Below are 23,289 nucleotides of genomic sequence, written 5' to 3'. Positions count from 1 at the left end.
GATAGGCATGTGGGATCTCTTAAGAGAGAGGAAGAGATAATGGTTTGCTGCGGATGGGCAGACTGGATGAGCCGTTTAGTCTTTATCTGCCATAATATTTCTATGATACAGTTTTGAATACAATGGAGATGAATTTGCATGCACTGTCGTATAAGTATTCATTGTGGATATTCTGAAAATCTGACAGGCTCGGAACCCTTGATATAAGTTATTTATCCCCCCCCCCTTAGTAATTCTCTTCCTTACTGTACAGTGAGGTGTTTTTCCAAAGGGATCTTCCTTTTGTTTCACCAGCTATTCTAGGAAGTGCTTCTGCCATTGAAATTCAGATTAACAGCTTTCTCTATCCTTTGGCACGCATGGGTTGGTACAAACCCAGCATCTGTTATTTTACTGACATGTGCAAGTGCCCTCTGGGAAGAGCATCTGTTTAACAATTTGCTATCATTTCGTATCATGTCCTTTTTTTTACCTCCACTGACACCCGTGACTTATTAGCCAAGCGCCTCCATCGTATGAAACATCAGTACTGATTATGCTCGGACCAAACACAGTGTTGCCTTCAGAAAATAAATTACAGTGTAAAATTGTTTAGAGCGATTGGCAAAAAGAGATTTGATGGCATTAAATTAACAGCCCATATGGCTTTGCGGGAATATATGAAGCAGTGAATTCACATGATTAAATCCACAGTGTGTGCTACATTCTCTTGGCTTCATTGTAAAACTGGTTGATTGTGGTAGGCTTCATTGTTATATATTTGCTGGGTATCTGGTTGATCTATATTTAGTTGTTTTTTTCAAATATGGACTAAAACATGGGATATTATATTGGTTCTAGAGAAAACCGGATACTTTTGAGGTTATGAGACTGAAAAGGGAAGCTGAGACCTGAAAATTAATAGTTTACATTAAAATGTATTTCTCTGGAAAAGAGTAAAGGTAAAGGGTATGGGACTTGATATACTGCTTTTTCTCTGTGGTTTACATAAGAACATAAGAATAGCCTTTACATATTTTAGACAGGTACTCATTTTGTACCTGATACAATGTTAAGTGATTTGCTCAGAGTCACAAGGAGCTGTAGTGGGAATCAAACTCGCAACCCCAGTGTGTTGAGGCAGCTGCTCTAACCACTAGGCCACTCCTCCACTCTTATAGAAAATAATATAATTTCTATAGTACAATATTGGAAATAGTTATACACTTCCCCCTTAATATTTGCGGGGGTTAGGGACAAAGCCGGCCTGCGAATAATTATAGGGCCGACTCTGACCCACCCCTAGTAGCCATTTTTGTTTGCAGCTGCACAGGGCATTCAAAGATTGCTCCTGCCCTGCTTCATTGCTATACCACCAGGCTTTAAAAAGTAAGTTATAGAGGGGTCTGGGAGGTGAGAGGGAGCCAGGGGTGGGTCAGAATCAGCCCTAAGTAGGTTGTGGAAGGGTCCAGGAGGCAGGAGGAAGCCGGGGGTGGGTCAGAGTTGCCTAAGTAGGTTGTGGAGGGTCTGGGAGGCGGGAGGAAGGCAAAAGTAGGTCAGAGTTGACCCTAAGTAAGTTGTAGAGATTTTTAAAAATAAGTCCGGGAGGAGGTAAAAAACCATAAATCAGTCACAAGTGTGAAACCCGCGATCATTGAGGGGAAAAAATTTGTTAGTTTTTTGGGGGTGTTGGACTCAGAATATTGGTACCAATGAAACTGACAGTAGTACCATAGGGATATACTCGTCTATGTTAAACTTATACAGTAGTTGAGTATGGCCACTCGTTTTGTATGGTAGATGCAGTGAATTTCTTGAAACAAATTTCTTGTTAAAAAGAAGATTAAAATGTGATTACCTTGTCTACTCTAGTTAGCTTCTGAACTCTACTTATTTGGTACGTGATCAAATGAAATGTTAAGTGACTTGCTCAGAATCACAAGGAGCTGCAGTGGGAATTGAACTCACAACCTCAGGATGCTGAGGCAGCTGCTCTAACCACTAGGCCACTCCTTCATTCCACACAGAAGCCCCGGAGAATGTCAAAAGTAGAGAAAAAAAATAAAAAAAAAGCAAGCAGACCAGACCTTGCCCCACATATTTTAGACCCAGAACAACCCTGTGGCTTTTCCAGAGGAGAAGTAACCTTAATGTATTATTTGAACCTAGTGGCCACTAGGGCTTATATGAAAACATAAGAACAGCCATAGCGATTCATACCAAGGTTCATCAATTCCAGTATTTATTTATTGGGATTTACTGGTATTAACTGCCTTTATGAAAAGATTTACCCAAGTCGGTGTACAGCAGGTATAATTCAACATAAAACTTACAATTTTGTTAACAGCATAACAGTAGTGAAATAAACATATATAACAGTAGTAAAAAGACCAAATATAAACGTCAGTACAATAAATGAGGTAAACTCAAAATCAGTGGCAAGTACACATCACAACTACCTGACAGTGGCACATGAATTTAGACACTTGCAACCTTCTAAACTAACTCAGTCCTTCATTTATTTGACCGCAGGACATTTTCCCCCCCTAATAGTTTTTCTATTTCTTTTTTTGTGTTTTGGTTTTTAGTTGTACTGTATTGTGAGGAAGATGTTAATATTTGTGTTCTTTACTCCACTATGTATTGTATAATACATTTGTTAAAGTGTGCTCTACTATGGTCTCCCTGATAGACTGTATAGCGAGTGTGTTGAATCATAGTTTCCCTGTTGCTGTCATGTGTAATATGCTGATGAAATGCATGTGATCTGGGCTCATTAACTCGTCCTTTATGAGAACATCCAAGAATCTGCCCTTATCTGCTCAACAGTGAAGCACTGAGTTAGTGTGGGTCCACATATCTTTTGTGTCCGAGACAGCTGCACCAACTTCAATTATTATTTGAACAGAGAGGTCTGGCAATGATTATTTTAAACAGAGGTCTGCTAATAATTATTTACGCACTAGTTCCAAGCCAGATTGCTTATTGTAATGCACTTTATCAGGGGCTTCCCTGGGTCACCCTTAAAAGATTCTGGTTTCATCAGATCACTGCTGCAAGGTTCCTCATGGGAGAGGGGTCATGTGAAATCCATGTTGAGAGGTTTGCTTTGACTTACTGTTGAGGCTTGATTGAGTTTCTGTCATTGGTTTACAGGTATATCCATTAGCCTTCTCCACCTTATTTAGCTGACTTACCATGATACTCTGTTCTGTGTAAGAGTTTGTATCCTTGCCAGCAGGAGCTATTAGTCTCCTTCATCAATGGCTTAAAAAATTAGTTGTGAATAGTGTTTATTAAATAGTGTGCCTTTAACTTTTGGCTTTTATGCTGTGCAACAAGTTAGTACTGGACCTACAGAGAATTGGATAGAGGATGTGCGCTAGATGTGGCATATTTAGATTTTAGCAAAGTCTTTGACAGTGTTCCATAAAGGCGTCTAATTAATAAACTGAGTGCTCTTGAGATGGGCCCAAAGTGAAAGGCTAGATCAGGAACTGGATGAGTGGAAGGCAACAGAGGATAGTGATCAATGGAGATCGCTCGTAGAAAGGGATACCAGTGGTGTGCCTCAAGGTTCTGTTTCAAGTTTAATACAAATTTGTATTCTGCCTAAGCAGTTTGTATATAATAAAATAGGGTAACATACATTAAAATGTACAGGACCTACTAGAATGATAAGATTAAGGTAAAGAATTACATTATAAAATAGGAAAGAAAGAGAATTAAGGGTCTGCTCTTGGACTTGTTTTTTTTAACATTTTTATAAGCAATATTGGTGAAGGGCTATTGGGTAAGAGTTGCCTCTTTGTGGATGATACCAAAATCTGCAATAGAGTAGACTCCTGGGATGGTGTGAATAACATGAAGAAAGACGGTAGCAAAGCTTGAATAATGGTCTGAAATTTGGCAGCTAAATTTTAATGCTAAGAATTGCAAAGTCATGCATTTGAGCTGCAAAAATCCGAGGAACGGTACAGTTTAGGGGGTGAAGAACTTATGTGCATGACAGAAGAGGGGGACTTGGGTGTGATTGTATGTGATGATCTTAAGGTGGCCAAACAGGTTGAAAAGGTAACGGTAAAAGTTAGAAGGATGCTATGGTGCATAAAGAGAGTTATCCCAGGACAAGCAGGCAGGTATTCTCACATATGGGTGATGTCATCGACGGAGCCCGGATGCGGACGCCTCACAAGCAGACTTGCTTGAAGAAATTCGGTTTCGAGTCGCCCGCACCGCGCAGGCGCGAGTGCTTCCCGCCCAGCACAGGGAGCGTCTCCTCAGTTCTCAGTTTTCTGCGGAGCTGAGAAGTCCGTCTTTGACTCTCTGCGTTTAACTTTGTGCCTTCTCTCAACCGCAGTTTGTGTTTTTTTCTTCACGAATCGCTGTTTTATTTTATTTCTTTTATTATAGTTAAAAAAAAAAAAAATTAAAAAAAATTTTTCTTCTTTCGTTCATTTTCCAGGATAGGTCGCTCGGCCGCAGCCCGAGGGCTTCGACTTTGCGGTGGTTATTTTTCCGTCTATGTTCTGGCCTGCTACAGCCTTTAAAAGGTGTAGCAAGTGTCAGCGCGCGATCTCTCTCACGGACCCTCACAGACTTTGCCTCAAGTGCCTTGGGCCGAAACATAATCCTAGGTCATGCCTGCCTTGCCAAACACTTCAGCCTCGTGCTTTCAAGCGTCGTTGCATTCTGGTGGACAAGCTTTTCAAGATGAGAGTCTCCTACTGATCCCTCGACTTCGAAAGCGTCTTCGGCCTCGACTTCCATCGAGGCTCCATCTGCGCCTACTGCTTCCACCTCGAGCCTCATCAGACCCTCGTCGTTTTCAGTGGCTCTTGCTTCGACGTCATCTGCTGAATCTTCCCCTGTTTCCTCAGGTCAGATAGCTCAGCAGTGGGTTCCACCTGTGGTGATTAAAGTGTCCAAGACTTCTAAGTCGAAACACACTCACATTACCTCGAAGGAACCTCCAGCCAAAGCAGGTGGTCCGGTTTCAGATGTGGATCCATCCTTGCCAGCTTCTTTCCAGACCATGTTAGAGAAGCAGTTTATTCAGTTCCTTATTAACGTGGGACCTAAACTGCTTCCTCTTATCCAGCCTGGGCATACAGCAGACTCCCGCGAGGTCGAGCCGCTTCCTTTGCCCCAGTCTGAGCTTCCACACTCTTTGCAGGGAGCAGAGTCTCTGCAAGTGTCTGGTCCGCCATCCAAGCACGAAAAGCAAGGAGCAGATTCTTTGCGAGTGCCTCAAAGAGAATCCTCACACTCTAAACAAGGAGCAGAGTCTTTGAGAGTGCATCGAGGTTCCTCCACCAAGACTCTGGAGCTTCGATCTACAGCCTCTAGCCCTATTTATACATCGGCATCGGCTGCTTACGTCTACGAGGGGAAATCTCCTCGATCCTTGAGATCTGGTTCCAGACACAGTTCTCATCACCATTCAAGGCCTTCATCAAGGCATCCTTCCAGGCATCGTTCTTCTCAGGACAGACCATCCTCCTCGAAGCCTCGATTTACTCCAACCTCGACCAGAACATCGACTCGTCTTTCAAGGTCTCAGATGCCGGACCTCGAGGATGTTCCGGTCTCGATTGCCTCGTCCAAGTCACCAGGTTCCTTTGATGCCTTTTTCCATGCCGAAGCTTCTTCTTCGACATAGGCTGCCTCGACGTCCTCAAGTCCTTCTCGAGGCAAAGCATTGGCAGATCAGCTATCTTTCTTGTCTTTCCTGCGACAGATGGCTGTAGACTTGGATTTCAATTGGTTACTGGCTCCAAATATTCTAAGGAGCATCTAAAAGTCATGCATCTTCCTCAACCTCCGGCAGAGAGTCTTAAGCTTCCACTTCATAAGCTTTTGAATCAGTCTTTTGGTCGATGCTTGGAGACACCTTTTTCTATACCAGCTGTATAAAACTGTGCATTGCAAAGGGTATGATAACTGCTTGTTGAATCCTCCTTGAAGAGATCCCATCCTTCCAAGGTCAATGCCACAGTTCCTCCTGGAAGGGAGGGAAAAACTATGGACAAATTTGGACGTCGCATCTACCAGAATGCTATGATGTCCTCTAAAGTCCTCAATAATTTTTATTTCATCACTTATTTTGAATTTCTTCTTTCTCTTCTACCAAAGTTTTTGGCTTATTTGGATAACCAAATGCATTTTGAGTTTCAAGAAGTCATTGCTTCTTTCTCTCAATTACGTCTGCATCTCCTCCAATCATCTTATGATGCCTTCGAGTTATCTGTCCGAGCGGCTGCTTGCTCTGTGGCTATGCGTCGTCTTGCCTGGCTTCGTACCATTGACATGGACCCTAACCTTCAAGACCGCTTAGCTAACATTCCTTGTCAAGGCAACGACCTCTTTGATGAATCCATCAAGGCAGCCACAAAGAAATTATCTGACCATGAAAAATCATTTACTTCTATAGTCAGACCTAAACCAAAGCCAGCTCCTGCCAAACCTGCACGCCCTGCTGTTATCTATCAAAGGCGTTTTGCTCCAAAGCCAGCTCCTTATACTCGCCCTCCTCTGAAAAAACAACAACCTCAGAAGCAACAGAAACCCCAACCTTCTGCTGCACCTAAGGCTTCTCAGCCTTTTTGACTGTTAAAACAGAGCATAACCTCTACCGTTCTGTCTCTGTCTCTTTTTCCCCCTATAATTACATCCGACCTCTGGGTGCTTACAATCATCAGGGAAGGATACGCTCTTCATTTCACTCAGGTTCCACCGGAGCTTCCTCCAAGAGAGTATCCTTCCAGTCCATCCCAGACCGCCCTTCTTCAGGAAGCTCAAGCTCTGCTTCGTCTCCATGCCATCGAACCAGTTCCCTTGGAACAGCAGAACAGGGGGTTTTACTCCTGTTACTTCCTTGTTCCGAAGAAGACGGGCGATCTGCGACCCATTCTGGACCGCAGGGCTCTCAACAAATTTCTAGTCAAAGAAAAGTTTTGAATGTTGTCCCTGGCATACCTTTATCCCCTTCTCGAGCAGAACGACTGGTTATGCTCTCTGGATCTCAAGGAGGCCTACACTCGTATCCCCATTCATCCGGCCTCCCATCAATACCTCAAATTTCGGGTGGGGAAAATGCACTATCAATACAGAGTACTACCCTTCGGCCTGGCCTCGTCTCCCAGAGTGTTCACCAAGTGCCTGGTTGTGGTAGCAGCAGCTCTAAGGAATCATGGTCTTCAGGTATTTCCCTACCTCGATGACTGGCTCATCAAAGATTCCATATCCCAAGGGGTTATTGTAGCATCCCAAAGGACTACCTGGTTCCTATAAAGTTTGGGATTCGAAATCAACTTTCCCAAATCTCAACTTCAGCCCTCTCAGAATCTACAATTCATTGGAGCTGTTCTGGACATTGTCCAACTCAGAGCATTCCTTCCACAACAACGTCTGGAAGCTCTTCTTCAATTCTGTCACACAGTGTCTTCCCGCTCTTCTATCTCAGCGAGACACATGATGGTACTTCTGGGTCACATGGCCTCCACAGTACACGTGACTCCTTTTGCCAGACTTTACCTCAGAATTCCTCAGTGGACCCTGGCATCTCAATGGACGCAAGTTTGCGACCCTCCTTCTCGACACATTTCAGTCTCTCCTTCCTTGAAGAAGTCTCTCTGTTGGTGGATGCTCTCTTCCAATCTTTCTAGAGGCTTGCTTTTTCAAACACATCCTCATCAAAAGGTCTTCACGACAGACTCTTCGACCTACACTTGGGGCGCTCATCTCGATGGTCTCCATACTCAAGGCCTCTGGACCAGTACGGATCATCAGTGTCATATCAATCAGTTGGAACTCAGAGCGATCCTCAAAGCTCTCCATGCTTTTCAACATCTGCTTCACGACACAGTATCCTTGTTCGAACGGACAACCAAGTCGCCATGCATTATGTCAACAAACAAGGAGGGACAGGGTCTGCCTCCCTTTGTCAAGAAGCTATGGAGGTTTGGGACTGGGCAATCTGCCACAAAAACCTTCCTCAAAGCTGTCTACATTCAAGGGGCAAAGAATTGCTTGGCGGACAACTTGAGTCTACTGACACCTCACGAATGGACTCTCCATTCTTTGTCTCTTCGCCACATTTTTTCACAGTGGGGAATGCCACAGATAGACCTCTTTGCAGCTCCCCACAACTATAAACTGCCTCAGTTCTGCTCCAGGATATACACTCCTCACCGCCTCGAGGCAGATGCTTTTCTTCTGGAATGGATGAATCTTTTCCTTTACGCATTTCCTCCATTCCCTCTCATTCTCAAGACACTGGTCAAGTTGAAATACGATCATGCCACCATGATTCTAATCACTCCTCGGTGGCCGAGACAATCCTGGTACTCCCTTCTACTTCAACTCAGCAACAGGAAGCCATACCTTCTACCAGTTTTTCCTTCTCTGCTTACACAGAGTCAAGGATCTCTGCTTCATCCCAACCTGCGGTCTCTACACCTGACAGCCTGGTACCTCTCAACATAACCCCTCTTCAGTTTTCTCAATCTGTAAGAGATGTTTTAGAAGCTTCTAGAAAGCTTACAACTAGACAATGCTATCACCAAAAATGGACTAGATTTTCTACATGGTGTTTTTCTCATCATAAGGAGCCTCAACATTCCTCCTTATCTTCTGTTTGGACTATCTTTTGCACTTATCCAATTCTGGCCTCAAGTCTACATCTATACGAGTCCATCTCAGTGCAATTATGGCTTTCCATCAGCCTATTGAAGGGAAACCCCTCTCTGCTCATTCGGTGGTTTCCAGATTCATGAAAGGACTTTTCAATGTCAAACCTTCTCTCAAACCGCCTCCTGTAGTTTGGGACCTCAATGTTGTCCTTACTCATCTCATGAAGCTTCCATTTGAACCAATTGATAAGGCTCATCTGAAGTATCTCATTTGGAAAGTGGTGTTTCTCATTGCCCTTACTTCTGCTCGACGAGTCAGTGAGCTGCAAGCTTTAGTTTTTGACCCACCATTCACGGTGTTCCATCATGACAAAGCTATTCTAAGTACTCATCCGAAATTCCTACCTAAAATGGTCTTGGAATTTCATCTCAACCAATCCATTGTACTTCCAGTGTTTTTTCCAAAGCCTCATTCTCACCCTGGAGAATCAGCTCTTCATACTCTGGACTGTAAACGTGCTTTGGCCTTCTATTTGGAATGCACCAAACCACACAGAACTGCTCCTCAACTTTTTGTTTCCTTCGATCCAAATAAGTTGGGCCATCCTATTTCTAAGCGTACCATCTCCAACTGGATGGAGGCTTATTTCTCTTTCTGCTATGCCCAGGCTGGATTATCTCTTCACAGTAAAGTCACAGCCCATAAAGTCAGAGCAATGGCAGCTTCAGTAGCTTTCCTCAGATCTACACCTATTGAGGAAATTTGTAGAGCTGCTACTTGGTCCTTGGTTCATACCTTCACTTCTCACTATTGTCTGGATACTTTCTCCAGACTGGATGGATAGTTTGGCCAAACAGTATTACAAAATTTATTCTCCTAAATTGCCAACACTCCCACCATCCCATTCTGGTTAGCTTGGAGGTCACCCATATGTGAGAATACCTGCCTGCTTGTCCTGGGATAAAGCACAGTTACTTACCGTAACAGGTGTTATCCAGGGACAGCAGGCAGCTATTCTCATAACCTACCCACCTCCCCTGGTTGGCTTCTCTGCTAGCTATCTGAACTGAGGAGACACGCTCTGTGCTGGATGGGAAAGCACTCGCGCATGTGCGGTGTGGGCGATTTGAAACTTCGAGTTTCTTCAAGCAAGTCTGCTTGTGAGGCGTCTGCATCCGAGCTCCGTCGATGACGTCACCCATATGTGAGAATAGCTGCCTGCTGTCCCTGGATAACACCTGTTACGGTAAATAACTGTGCTGTATGGCCAAGGAGAAAAAGGAAGAATTGATGCCCCTGTATAAGACTCTGGTGAGACCTCATTGAGAATATTTTGTACAATTCTGGAGACCGCACCTTCAAAAAGATATAAAAAGAATGATGTCGGAGCAGTCGGTGTGTAGAGTTGGTGTGTGGAGTCGGAGGAATTGGTGTGTGTGGTCTTCGTCGTAAGGGATTATGGGACTGACTGAAAGATCTCAATCTGTATACTTTGGAGGAAAGGTGGGAGAGGGGAGATATGATAGAGAAGTTTAAATACCTAGGTGGCATAAAGTCGATGGTACCTAACAACAACATGTTTGCCATGCTAAGCTCCCATCCTACATTTTGTCATACAGTGCTCATCATGCTTTGTCACACCATACCAAGTTTGTCATGTTATGTTTTACCATGCTTTGTTATGTATGTAAACTTGTAACCCATTCTGAGCTCTCCTGGGAGGATGGGATATAAAACTAAATAAATAAAATAAAATACTTTGCTGCCATCACTGCATGTCTAGTGGGTACAGGACAAAATGAAAAGGGTTCTTTGTGGGGAATTCATTTGGGAGCTCTGGCCTCGGGCTCAGACATTGGCATATAGGAAGCTGTGCACAGGATAGAAAACTGCCCTTTTTTGGCAAAGTTCTCCAAACCAAGCACAGCTCTACTGAATTTGGTGCATAAAACCATACGTTAAATATTTCCATCTGTAGTAATTGGTTTGTTTTTATTTTAAAAAAGGTTACTTCTGTAGCCAAAGAGGTTATAAAGAAATCTGAGAATAATTAGTAAACGCCTCAGAAATGGAAATTCAACAGCTGCTCAATGAATGAGATATGTTGAACACATAAAGCAGGCTCTCTCATTGTAACTATGGCAATAGATAATATTAAAGGGTTTGGGTTTTTTTTTTTTCTAAACATGCTTATTTCTGTTTAATGTTTAGACTTCATAGATTAGGATGCTGTCATTTGGGGGGTTCGTTTGCAATTATACCTTCCAGTTGTGGTGGAAAGGGTTAAAGTTTGTCTGTTTGGGATGATATTATAAAACTTGTTGTATGCTTGTTGGATCATACCTTTGTTTCAATAAAAATAATGTTTATAAAATGACTTCCTTAGCAACAGCAGCAGATGAATCCAGAGACCAATGGGATAGCACAGCAGGTGGAGATAGAGAAACTGATTAACAGGTGGTCCTATTGGCTGGCACGCTTCCTGCATCTTCAGTATGCTCTATCTCCCAGCAGGTGATGGTCACTATTCAGCTAGCTCCTGGATTCTGGCTGTGATAGGAAAATTATTTTCTCCTGTTGAGATTTTCTCTTCAGTGAGCTAACAATTCTATTTCTCCTGTTGAGATTTTCTCTTCAGTGTGACAGGAGTGTCCGGCTGAACGGGTGCCGGCTTTAGGGGTTACACCTGGGCCCCACCAGGTCCCTGCCTCACCCTCCCTCCAGTGATAGAGGGTCTAACTGGGTCTCTATTTTTTCTTCTTTCCCTTAAAAAAAAGACCACATTGGCTATTTATGATTGTGCCCTATCAGGGGTGCTCTACCGGCGTCTGCCAGCCCTGTCAGCCAGGTTGTGAGTATTCCTCTTTTTACATCGCATCTGCGGGTTATATTTTCTAGTGGTGTTGGAGCTGTGAGTTTTATTTTGCAGTTGTCTTCAAACTACGGGTTTTATTGTTGGTATTATGTTTTGTAGTTCTGGGGAACCTGCAGCTGTGTGGTTGTGTGATTCACCAAATAGATAATTTCTTTCTCGATCGCTAAACTTGATTGGGCAGTGGAAATATTGCAGTATGTGGAGATTACATTTTGGAATGTGTGGATGTTTCAATGGAGGGCTCCAGATTTGTATTTTGGGCACAGTTGATCGAAACGGTGCCTTCCCGCGTGTGGAAAGCGCGAGCTTGTTCAAATGTGTGGGCGGGAGAAACTTGGCGTTTGTGGTCTGTTCATTGAGACTTCCCTTTGCACAGCGTGTGCCGCAGCTGTGTTCAACTCGCCAATATGGACATTGTTTGTGGAGCCAGTGCCTATCCACGAGCTGGTGGCTCTCGCTTGTGCTCCGACGCTGGTGGGAGTGCCATGGCGTTCTTGGAATCTATTTCAGCAACTGCCTTATCTCTGCGCCTGACGCGGTCTCCTTGTTCTGGTCATAGCTGCTTCTGTGGGTCGCAGCTGCAGTTGCCAATAATGCAGCGGTTGGACTCACTCCCGAGGCTATTTTGGGCATATCTGCTTTTTCTTGCATGGGAGCCATCCTGAATTGCCTGAGGGCGCTGGAGAGGGAGACCATTATGTGCTTGGCTCCTCAGTTGCGGCTTGTTCTGGCACTGGGTCAGCAGAAGGCGCACTGCCGCTGAGGGAGATCAGCGACGGGGGGTGGGGGAGATACCCAGGTCTTTGTTCGGTTCTCTCCTCCTATCTCCCGGGGTCCCTATATGGTGAGGATTATGCCTTATGCCTTTTGTCTGTTTTCCTCTTCTTTGCGCCTTGGGGCCGCACTGATGATGTCGGGTAGCGCTATAGAAATATTTCATTGTACTAGTGCTAGGTTTCCTGTTGGGATTGCACTCTACTAGTGGAGTGGGTTTGCCTGGTGGCACCTTGCCTTTTCCAGCAGGCAGGACTAGGTTTTGTTTGTTTCTGGAGCGATGCAGGGTTCTGTGTTTCACAGGATACTCAACAGATTTCTGAGTCTACCGTCTTCTCCTGACGTATGATAAGCAACCCCCCTAGTTTTCCCTGTTCGCATTGTTATGCGAGGGTTCATTTCTCTTGTAGCCATGTACTGGGCGGCTCTCTGAGGGGGGAGCCAAGGCTATATGTCAGTTTCGAAGTCTGTTATTATTGATATTTGTATTCTGTATTTTTGCCTTTTACATTGGTTATGGGAAAGAAGTTTTTTACATGCTAAGCGTATTGATGGTTACGGATGCTTGGGCAAGGAGCGATACTGAAGATGCAGGAGGCGTGCAGTTTCTCTATCTCCACCTGCTGGTAGATGTGTGCTATCCATTGGTCTCTGAATTCATCTGCTGTGTCTAAAGGAAAGAAAATTAACAGGTAAGAACATAATTTTTCCATCTCCCATTTACAATGTCCTTTGGTCACCTTTGTCTAATCCTTGGTTTACTTGTATGTCTTATTTGTTCACCAGCTTTGCCACAAGTATCTCACTACAGAGCAGTGGCATAGTAAGGGGGGAGCAGGGGGCACACCGCCCCAGGAGCCGTCTCAGGGAGGGCGCTGGCACCTCTCTGCCTCCCCATGTCACATTCGCACCCTCCCTTCCCAACCTCCTGTATTTCTTTAAAAGTTTTGCCAGCATGAGCAACTGTTCTAGCCTGCTTTTCACACAAGCTCTGTGGCTGCACAGACACGAGCCACGTATGTGTAGCCACGGAGCTCCAGTAGCGATTCTACATTTTTGAGGAGCTATTTTATTTTGCGCCATAAAGCGTTTTTCTGTTGGACAATAGGTGCTTCAGTGCTATCTATTGGATTATCATCTACGCCCCTGAGGCAGGCTTCATCTCCGAAGCCAAAACATTGACTGTATCGGGTCTGGAAGGATATCAAGTAAAGACTGATTATTATCATACATGTTCTATGTCTTAATAGATGATTGTATTCAATAAACTTGCTTTTATGCACAGGCCTTTCCCCCATTTTTTTTTCTTTGTTTGCTCTATTCAATCTTAAGGTTTAAAAGCCATACAATCTGATTGTAGAAAATACTTTCTTGTCATTGATTTTAATTATTATTATTTATTTATTTTTTTCAATTTTTGCAGCAAGTAACGGGCAGAAGTTTTGGATACAAAAATTTTCGGGCTGGATTAGAAAATGGTGTCCTTCTCTGCGAGTAAGTGAAATCTCTTTACCTTTTAAACCAGCCTCTGGTTGATGATAAAAAAAAAAAAAAATCAGCAACTCAGCTTGCACATAACAGTGCTAGGCTGTGAAAGCTTATTTTTGCTTACTTGTTATGGGAGGTGTGCTGGATTAGGTGATATGAATAATTTTACAAAATACCTCTCCCCCCCACCTTGGTAAGCTAAAAGTGTTGTTTGAATTTCAGTTTCCGTCTTTTAAAGTAGTTGATTTCAGTTTGGCAGGCAGCATCCCACATCTGGCCTTACTAAAGACAAGAGCTTTGGTACTTTGCAAAGTCATGCTTTTATGAAGACTTTCAGGCCCTGATTCTTGTAATTGCACTCTAAGTTAGGCGGCAGTAGGCACCCTACCATCGCCTAACGTAATTGTTTTAATTGGTGATACAAGGAGTGGCAATTGACTGCATCATTTAAAACCAATTAAAAACACATTAGAAAAAAATGGAGGCGCCTTCTGGCACCTACATTGAAAAGTCGGTGTGGCTTACACCGGAAGTGGACGTAGGTGCCTCTGTGGATGTGATTCTTGTCAAAAATAGGTGCCAGAAATGTAAGCCTGTAAAACCCTGGCCTACATTTCTGGTGCCCACTTTCGAAGTGGCTGCGATTCTGTAAATGGCGCCATTGTGTGATTGACACAGAAACGACGCCGCTTTTCTGGGTGGCTATTGATAATGGTGCTGTTTACAGAATCTGGACCTCAGTGCAGAGAGGGTAGTTTTCCAAGCCATTTATCCAAGTTAATTGACCTGTCTGAAAACTGCCCCATTTACAAGGGTTAGAAAGAGGCATTCCAAGTGGTGTGCTTTAGGTCTGGATTTGATTTATTTTCCAAAATATGTATTGTTTCTTCCCTCTTGTACCCCCCTCCCCCAAATCATCTGCACACAGTAGTGTTGCCCGATTCAGGAAAAAAAATTTTGATTCAATTCAGCCTATTGAATTGGTTTTTCGATTCGATTTTCCTGCCCAATTGGGTGTTTTTTCAAACATCCTGGTGGGTTTATTTTATAGCCTTTTCAACCCCTTTGCCTTCTCCTAACCACACTGGCGCTGTGGTGTAAACAAAATAAACAAACAAAAAAGACTTTTCCTCTCTCTCTTAAATCCTAGCTCACGTTTGCGGTCTATCACCAGCTCTGGCAGGATATACATTTCAAATCTGACATATTGTAATCACAAAATGGAAAATAGAATTAGTTTTTCTACCTTTGTTGTCTGGTCATTATTCAAATCTTGTTGGTCCCAGGCTCTGGTTGTCTTCTGATAACTTGCTTGTCAGGGTCTCCTTCTTTCTTCTTTCTCGGTGCTAACCATCCATCTGCCATCGCTGCCCTCCCCTTCGTTTCCCTTCCCTCCCCTGGAGGTCTGGCATCTTTCTTTTTTTTCGTCTCCATCCACAGATCCACCTTTTCTTAACTACCCTTTCATCCAGCATCTCTCCCTCCTTCCCCACCACCCCAGGGTCCACCATCTCTCCCTTTCTTTTCCCAACTACCCTCCTATCCAGTATCTCCATCCCCCCTCCACACCATCCCTTGTGTCTAACTTCTCTCCCTTTCTGTTCCTTCCCTCCCTAAATCCCATTGTCCATCATCTCTCTCCCTCTCCTCTATTTTTAGACCCATTATTTCTTCCCCCCCAAAGTCCGGCATATGCACGTCTCTTTGAACCCCCCTTCCCTCCCTCCCTCCAAGTACTTCTACACCAGGGCCCCCCTCCCCTGAAGGTCTGTCCCCCCTGAAGGCCTGCACCTCCCCCTGAAGGCCTGCACCTCCCCCTGAAGGCCTGTCCCCCCCCCCCTTGAAGGCCTGTCCCCCCTTAAAGGCCTATGCCACCATCCCTGGCCTGTCCCCGCTTTGAAGGCCTGTCCCCCCCCCTTAAATGCTTGCCCCCCCTTAAAGATCTGTCCTCCCTGGAGGCCTATGCCACCATCCTTGGCCTGTCCCCGCTTTGAAGGCCTGTCCCCCCCTTGAAGGTTTGTCCCCCCCCTTAAAGGCTTTTCCCCCCTGAAGGCCTATTCTACCTTCCCTGGCCTGTCCCCCCTTTGAAGGTCTGTCCCCCCCCTTGAAGGTCTGTCCCCCCCCTTGAAGGTCTGTCCCCCAGAAGGCTTGTCCCCCCTTAAAGGCCTGTTCCCCCCCTTGAAGGCCTGCACCCCCCAAGGCCTGTCCCACCCCCCCTCTGAAGGACTGTGCACCCGCCCCCCCCCCGGGAAAGTCTCCGTGTTCCCCCTGGCCTCCCTGCACCGTTTACCTTCTAGTTGCAGCCTGCACAGAAGATCGCGGTTATAGCATCTTTGCAAACTGCTTTTAGCTGTTTCCTCCGCCGCGATCCTGCCTCTGATGTCAGAGGAGGGGCTGAACCGCAGAAGAGGGAACAGCTAAAAGCAGTTTGTAAAGATGCTATACCTGTGATCTTTTGTGCAGGCTGCAACTAGAAGGTAAATGGTGCAGGGTGGCCAGAGTGGGGAACCGGACACCAGGGTGGGGAAATGGATGCCGGGGGGGGGGGGGGAAGCTGGACAGCAGCACAGCAGCACTGACCCTCCCTCCTTGCTCTCTAAACAGGTGCGGCAGTAGCCGGCCAGCAAGAGCAGCGCTGCCGCTCCTGCTTTAGGGGGCGAGGGGGGAGGGTCCGAATCAGGAAGTGCTGCTGTCCGGTTCCCCACCCTAGCGTCCGGCTTCCCCCCTGTCCTCCCTGCACTGTTTACCGTTTCGGGGAGGGTCTGAATTGAGAAGCCGATTTTTTTTTTTTAATTATTATTTTAAATCAATTCGAATCGATTCACCTGAAGTGAATCGGTGAACCGATTCGAATCGTGAATCGGGCAGCACTAGCACACAGGGCCTCCTCTAGGTTTTCTGCTGCCCCAAGCAAGTAATTGTTTGCTTCCTCCCCTCCCCCCTGAAAATTTGGTCAGTTTTTACCCAAAGAAAAATGAACAAAGCATTCTTCTAGAAAATTCCAGCCTGGGGGTTTAAAAGCCTTTGGAAACAGGACCCTTATAAACAAAACAAAAAAAACACAATAGCCAAAATGCCAACCCTCAAAGTATCACCCCAGTATGTGCTTTCTTTGCTGATACTTACCGGTAACTCTGCCTGCAAAAATAACCACTGTCAATTATGCGGGAACTTTCAGCAAGTACATGTAATGCTCCCTTCAGGGTGGCTCTGGGTCTGGGGTCTGAAATGTCTGGAGTCCCTCGAAAGCAGTCTCTGTTGGTCCCTTACTCGGTTAGCGCTCAGAGCCTCCACTTGGGGGGAAAAAGTATTAACGGGTGGGTTCACCTTCTTCTCCTTCCGGGAAAATCCCCCCCAAAAGCTCCTGTGAACAAGGATGGCTAATAAATGAAACTGATTTATTTGAACTATGTACAAAGACCTAATCATAAAACAAATTGTCAGGAATAATTTTCAACAATTTCAGTACTTCCACACTTAAACCAATACTAGTGCAGCTAATTCACCAGAGTTTGTATATCTATTCAGATATTCAAACCCTTTGTTTATAGTCTCTTGAACCTTCAACTCTTAGTTCAATTTCAACATTTCCAAAACCTTTGAGTCCCTTTTAGTTCTGACTGCCAATACTGTGGTTGTAGGCTCCTCCCAAGCTTCTTAGCTTAATTAATATGTGGGCATGGCTGTGTATCTAGATCCCTCCTTCCCTTTCCAATCTACCCTCACCCAGTCCCCAAGTTCTCACCCAATCCACAGAAGCGCTTAGGAATAGGTGGGTGCTGAGCTGCCTGTCTAATGGGCTTGCCCCTGTGACAGCCTAACTCAGAGGGCCCCGGCCCTCCCAAGAGTGCCCCACCTCCGCCGCTAGTCTCCAGGAAGCCTTCTCCCTTGTTTGACTTCTGGTGCCGATCACACCCCAATGGCCAGGCATATATACATTGGGCTAGTAGTGCCAATCTGCAATATGGTAGCCTTCCCCTCCTTCAGGAGGTGCCTCTGGTGTAGCTCCCTGCTGGGGTCCCAGTTATCAGCCCTCAACAGGCTTGACGGCCACAAGTAACAGGGCTCTTTCTAGAGGGCTTCTTCTGCTCTTCTTAGCCCTCAGACACTCTGCCCTGAGCTGCTCCCAAAAGCTGCTTTTTTCTTCTGCCCTGAGCTGCTCCCAAAGGCCGCTTGCCTTGAACCCAGCTCCCAAGGGTTGCTGGTATTCTGCCCTGAGCTCTCTGCTCCCAAGGGTTGCCAATCCATTTCTTCAAGAGTGCCCCTAATAGTAAACCTCTGCTGGTGCCCAACATACCAGCTCTAAAAAGAGCTCTGTGTCAGCCAGTGACAGAGTATCCCATCTGGGGAGCTATGTCCAAATGAGTATAATGTACAGATATGACTCTATGCAATGCAAATTCATAGATTCTAGACCAGGGGTGCCCACACTTTTTGGGCTTGTGAGCTACTTTTTAAATGACCAAGTCAAAATGATCTACCAACAATAAAATTAAAAAAAAACACAAAGCACACTGTATGCATAGAAAATGTTAATCATCATTCCTATTCCAGGGTTTTTCAAAGAGGTCAAAGCAGATGACTCTAAGCACTATCACCTCAGTAACAACCATACAAAAATAGACAAATATACCCCCTCCCTTTTTACTAAACCACGATAGCAGTTTTTAGTGCAGGGAGCTGCGCTGAATGCCCAGCACTGCTCTCGACACTCATAGGCTCCCTGCGCTAAAAACCTCTATTGCGGTTTAGTAAAAGGGGACCTTAGTGTAAAATATAGACAGCAGATATAAATTCAGACACATTTTGATCACTAAATTTAAAATAAAATCATTTTCCCTACCTTGTCTGGTGATTTCATGAGTCTCTGGTTGCACTTTCTTCTTCTGACTGTGCATACAATCTTTCTTCCCTTCTTTTAGCCTGTATGCTTCTTCTCCTCCAGACCTCATTCCTTCCCCCCAACTTTTCCTTCCTCTTCCCTGCCCTTTCTTTCTCTCTGCCTCCTTTTCATTTTTTTCTGTTTATCTTCTTTCCTTCTGTCTCCCTGCCTGCCCTTTTTCTTTCTTTCTCCCTGCCCTCCCCTAAGCCACTGCCACTGCCATTACCATCGGGGACCAGGACCCAAACGCCACCAATAACAGGCCCCAAGCTCTCCCTGCTTCGGCCAACCAGCATTCCTCTCCCCGACGTCAATTCTGCCGTCGGGAAGAGGAAGGCTGATCAGCCCAAGATCGTGATCAACCTATTGGGGGAAATGCTGCCGGGTCCTGCCTTTGCGGAAACAGAAAGTAGGCAGGACCCGGCAGGAACAAGAACAAATGCTTCACTAACCTGTCTCCCGCATTAGCCCGTAGCGAATGCTTGCTTCAGGGCTCTCAACATGTGCGTGCAGGCTTCCCTTCTCCCCCCCCCTCCCCGGACATAACTTCCGGTTTCGGAGGGAAGAGAAGAGAAGCCTGCACGCACACGTTAGAGCCCGGAGCATAAGTTCGCTAGGGACTGAAATCTCCAAGCCAGTTTTTTGGTTTTTTTTTTTTAATGTTCAGCAGCAGCAGATGACAGCTGGGCGGACCGCCCAGCTAAAAGGCCCTAGGGAGAACACTGGAGAGGAAGGCTGATCGGCCCGTAGATCAGGACGGCAACACGAGTGCGATCGACTCGAGTTGCCTTCCTGAGCTACTGGTCGATCGCGATCGACGCGTTGGGCACCCCTGTTCTAGACTCACCTTTCAGCATGATGGCTCTATCCCCCCACCATTTTTCCCTCTTATGAACTTGTGGGAAGTAGATATCCACTTCTGTTATTCTGATTCAACTCTGCTCATCTCGCATCCCCACAATTAATTTGAGCGCACAAGCTTTGTTCATTAGATAACTTCTTAAAATGCATAACATTTCACCCAAGTGTTTGAGTGTTCATTCCTCAGTGCATGATTTGCATATAGAGCTACCCACTAGAGAATGACACGGTGACAAAATTCATCACCGTTCCGGTCCCTGCGGATAACCGCGGGAAATAATCCCATGTCATTTTCTAGTGTCTATTTCAACCTCAGTCCTTCTAACCAGCATTCTTTAAAGCAAAGCTTGAGGGTCAATGGTTGTGGCCATTCATACTCTGATTCTTCCCTCTCTCCTTAAAGAATGACATGAGGATGGTTTACCGCGGTTATCTGCGGGGACGGGAATGGTGATGAATTTTGTCACCGTGTCATTCTCTATTACCCACCCCTTTTGCACACTCGGCCATGTAACTTTCATAAACTGGATACAATTCTCTTGCAGTCAGATAAATGGTAGGCAGAAACTCCTTTTCAGTTTTTAACACAGACAGATAATTGCTGATTTCAAACCCATTGTCACAAACACCTCTTTCCAAACTCTGTCAGAAACCCACTCCCATCGGAGAGGGGGGGGGGGTTCATCCACTTTAGTTAATTTTCAGAGAAGCTACTCAGGTAGTTTCTCTTTGAAAATAAATATAAAGTAGGGGCAATAAACATACCTGTGTGCTTTCTAACTACTTGGACTATTCAGAATTGTTCCTGTAATACTTAGCAGTTTTGCTTCCAGCCCTTGAGTCTTATGATGTTGTAAACTTGGAATTTCACTGTAGATAGTTAGAACACTCATATCTGTACTGTACAAGAGCATTACTTTGGTTTTATAAATGATTTTGCCATGTGAATGCACAGATTGTTTAACATTGTAGTTAATATACTGTGATGGAACGAGCACTCTGCTTATCTAATGGGGCAATTTCTTTGCAGTCTTTGGGAGAACTTAGTTCAGATCAGATTCCAGGTAGTAGTGGATGCACAAGACTGTTTTTAATTTGGAAGCGGCATAGTAAGTGTCCTGTGAAAACCTCAGATTTTGATATGTGACAGTGAGAGAAATAATTGGATCAGCCTTCCTTTTGCACACAGCCAAGAGAGTGTAGGATGACTGCCAAGTGTGGTTTAGGAGTTGAAGCGACCAGTGAATAGCTCTCCACGTTAGACAGATGTTGCAACTAGGAAATCCTTGTGGTGAACTCATTAATTCAAGCAGGGATGACCATTAACATTCTTTCTTCAATCCTCTGATGGGAAATTAATGAAACAATAATGAGTTTTGTGCCTCAGCAAGGTGGACTGAACACACAGTTGCCAGTCCACCTGTAAGGCCTACATGCAAATCTGAGTCCTTAATAGATCATTAGTCACAGTTTTTCAACCTTTTCCAGCGTTTGATTTATTTCACAACTAAATAGGCAGGATCCTCTGCCTGACCATTAAGAGGTCGAAAGGTTTTTCCTCAGCCCTGAAATGTAAACCTACCATGCTGTCCTATTTGTTCACAGGCCCTTCTTAACAATCCTGTCTTCTGTAGCATATGGCTCTGTTGCTAAGCACTGTTACTGTCTGTCCTCACTGATTACCAGGAACAACTATATCAGCAATGAAGAATCTGCTGTCCCACCCTCCTCCACCCGGAAAGGTTTCTGGATGACTAAATCTTTTAAAGAAATTGATGAACAGAAAAGGAAATTAATATGCAGAAATAGGCCTGGTATAATATAGATATGAAGTAAAAATGGAAAGCTGCCTGATAGACTACAGATTTATTATTTTGGGGATATTATTTTGGCCGATGGGGAGAATGAAAGGGGAGGATGCTGAAGAGGTGCACAGTGTGAAAGAAAAGACCTTTAAATTCCTGCAAATGTCTAACATATGTTGACTTTTACAAAGCTGCGGTAGAGGTAAATGCTTTGATGCTCATAGAATTCCTGTGAGTGTTGGAGCATTTACCTCGCTGGCCCGCAGTAGAAACCTCTACCACGGCTTTATAAAAGGAGCGCATAGTTTATAATGTCCTTGTGACAGAGTGTGAGAAGCCCTGCCTCTTCCCCTGCATGACACTGCTACTCATGGCCTCTTTTACAAAGCCCTTTAAATCTCTATGGGCTTTGGGGCCATTAGCTCAGCGCAGCCGTTAGCGTGGCTTTGTAAAAGAAGCCGTCAGTCTCAGAATAAACTTCAGGAAAACCCGGCACTCCCCCTCATGGCTAATTTGTCTCACAACCACAGCAGCACTGAAAAAGAGTTTCTCCCAGGGAGGGGGAAGGGAGAAAAGTAGGAAAACAGGAAGTGACTCAGGGGAACTAAAAAGGCCGAACCAGACCCAGAAAGAGAGGGGTGTGTACTAGAGGGAACCGAGGAGCTGGAGAAGTTGGTCGAAGGGCCTGGCACTGACAGAGTTTGTAGGAGGTAAGACTCTACTGCTTTTAAAAATCTTGCCTTTGTTCTGGTGCCTCCTAAGACCTGGGACCAAATGCTGCTTAACTGTTCCCTGCACATGGAGTAAAGACTGTTTGGGGTGTGGCATGTCCTATGGAGAAGGGGACTTGTGTTTGAGAAAGACTGGGGAAATGCTGAGCAAGCTGCCCCACTCCATCACAGTCCTGCTAATGGCCAGTTTCAAGGATTATGTAAAACCATAGTCATATTATTGTCGTTTACTATAAAAAATAGTTCAGATTTTCTGTTTGTACTTTGCTACATATTTCAGAGAGAACTTCGCTGCATCCATAGTCTTTACATTTGTTCCCATAACCAAAATGTGGCAAACATAGACTTGGCATATTTCTGTAAGTAACACTCTTGACAGGTTTGGAAAATACTATTAATTTCTCATGTAACTGTATATTTTCTAGTTGTAATAGTTGAGTAGAAAAGGGCCTGTAGAGAGCTGCATGTGGTATATCAATCTTATGATGGTGCTAAGATGAAAATAAAACCCAAGCTGAATCAAGGATTTTAAATTATTTTTTATTTTTTGCCTTTTTTGATGTTTGTCACTTTCCCTCTTTGACCCTTCTCTCCACTTCCTTCAGAGGGTGCTGGGTATTTTTCTGGTCTGCACATTAGAGGGGCTCTGTCTCTGAGAAACACAATTAGCACCACTTGTTGGCCTGAAGGATCTGTCATAGTAGCAACAGTCATATTCCTTCCTTCACGCTGTTTCTCAATCTGTCCTTCCTTAGGCCTGAGTACAACAATTCTGTAGGTCTGGGAGTTGAAAGGTAAAATGTGGAGAAGTGGCCTAGTGGTTAGAGCAGTTGCCTCAGCACCCTGAGGTTGTGAGTTTGATTCCCAGTGTAGCTCCTTGTGACCCTGGGCAAATCATTTAACACTTCAGTGTCGCAGGTACAAATGAGTACCTGTCTAAAACTATGTAAACTGCTTTGATTGTAACCATGCAGAAAAAAAACAGTATATTAAGTCCCATTTCCCTTTACCCTTACCCTAAAATAGGAAGAGGGTGAAAAGTTGGATGAGTAAACGGGGTTCATTCCAGTGACAGGTGTGTAAACAATAGGGTGCCACAAGAATCAGTGCTGCCAGTGCTATTGGGGAAAGGTTAGAAGGGAACGTATATCTTCTTGCTGATTATAATTTTTTAAAAAATTTTCTTTCACTAGTCCAAGTAGGTCCTTATCTTTTGACAAATGCAGAATAAGTTCAAAGAGAGCTAACCAATGTGGTGCA

At 44.8% G+C, this 23,289-nt stretch overlaps 1 protein-coding gene across 9 annotated transcripts in view; it reads left to right on the top strand.

Annotated features, from left to right (window-relative positions):
• LIMCH1 (LIM and calponin homology domains 1) overlaps positions 1-23,289 on the top strand; it is a 627,082-nt gene that overhangs the window by 211,657 nt on the left and 392,136 nt on the right. For 8 of the 9 annotated variants that reach the window (XM_033946536.1, XM_033946527.1, XM_033946545.1 and 5 more), the window contains exon 2: positions 13,686-13,756. The exons of the other annotated variant lie outside the window; for it this stretch is intronic. In XM_033946536.1, the coding sequence (XP_033802427.1) occupies positions 13,686-13,756 (71 nt within the window). The remainder of the gene's footprint in view (positions 1-13,685; positions 13,757-23,289) is intronic. 9 annotated transcript variants of the gene reach the window in all.

Source organism: Geotrypetes seraphini, chromosome 1, assembly GCF_902459505.1.
Source record: "Geotrypetes seraphini chromosome 1, aGeoSer1.1, whole genome shotgun sequence".
Lineage (NCBI taxonomy): Eukaryota > Metazoa > Chordata > Amphibia > Gymnophiona > Dermophiidae > Geotrypetes > Geotrypetes seraphini.
The sequence above is the reverse complement of the archived record's forward strand: the minus strand, read 5'-3'. Positions and strand labels throughout refer to the sequence as shown.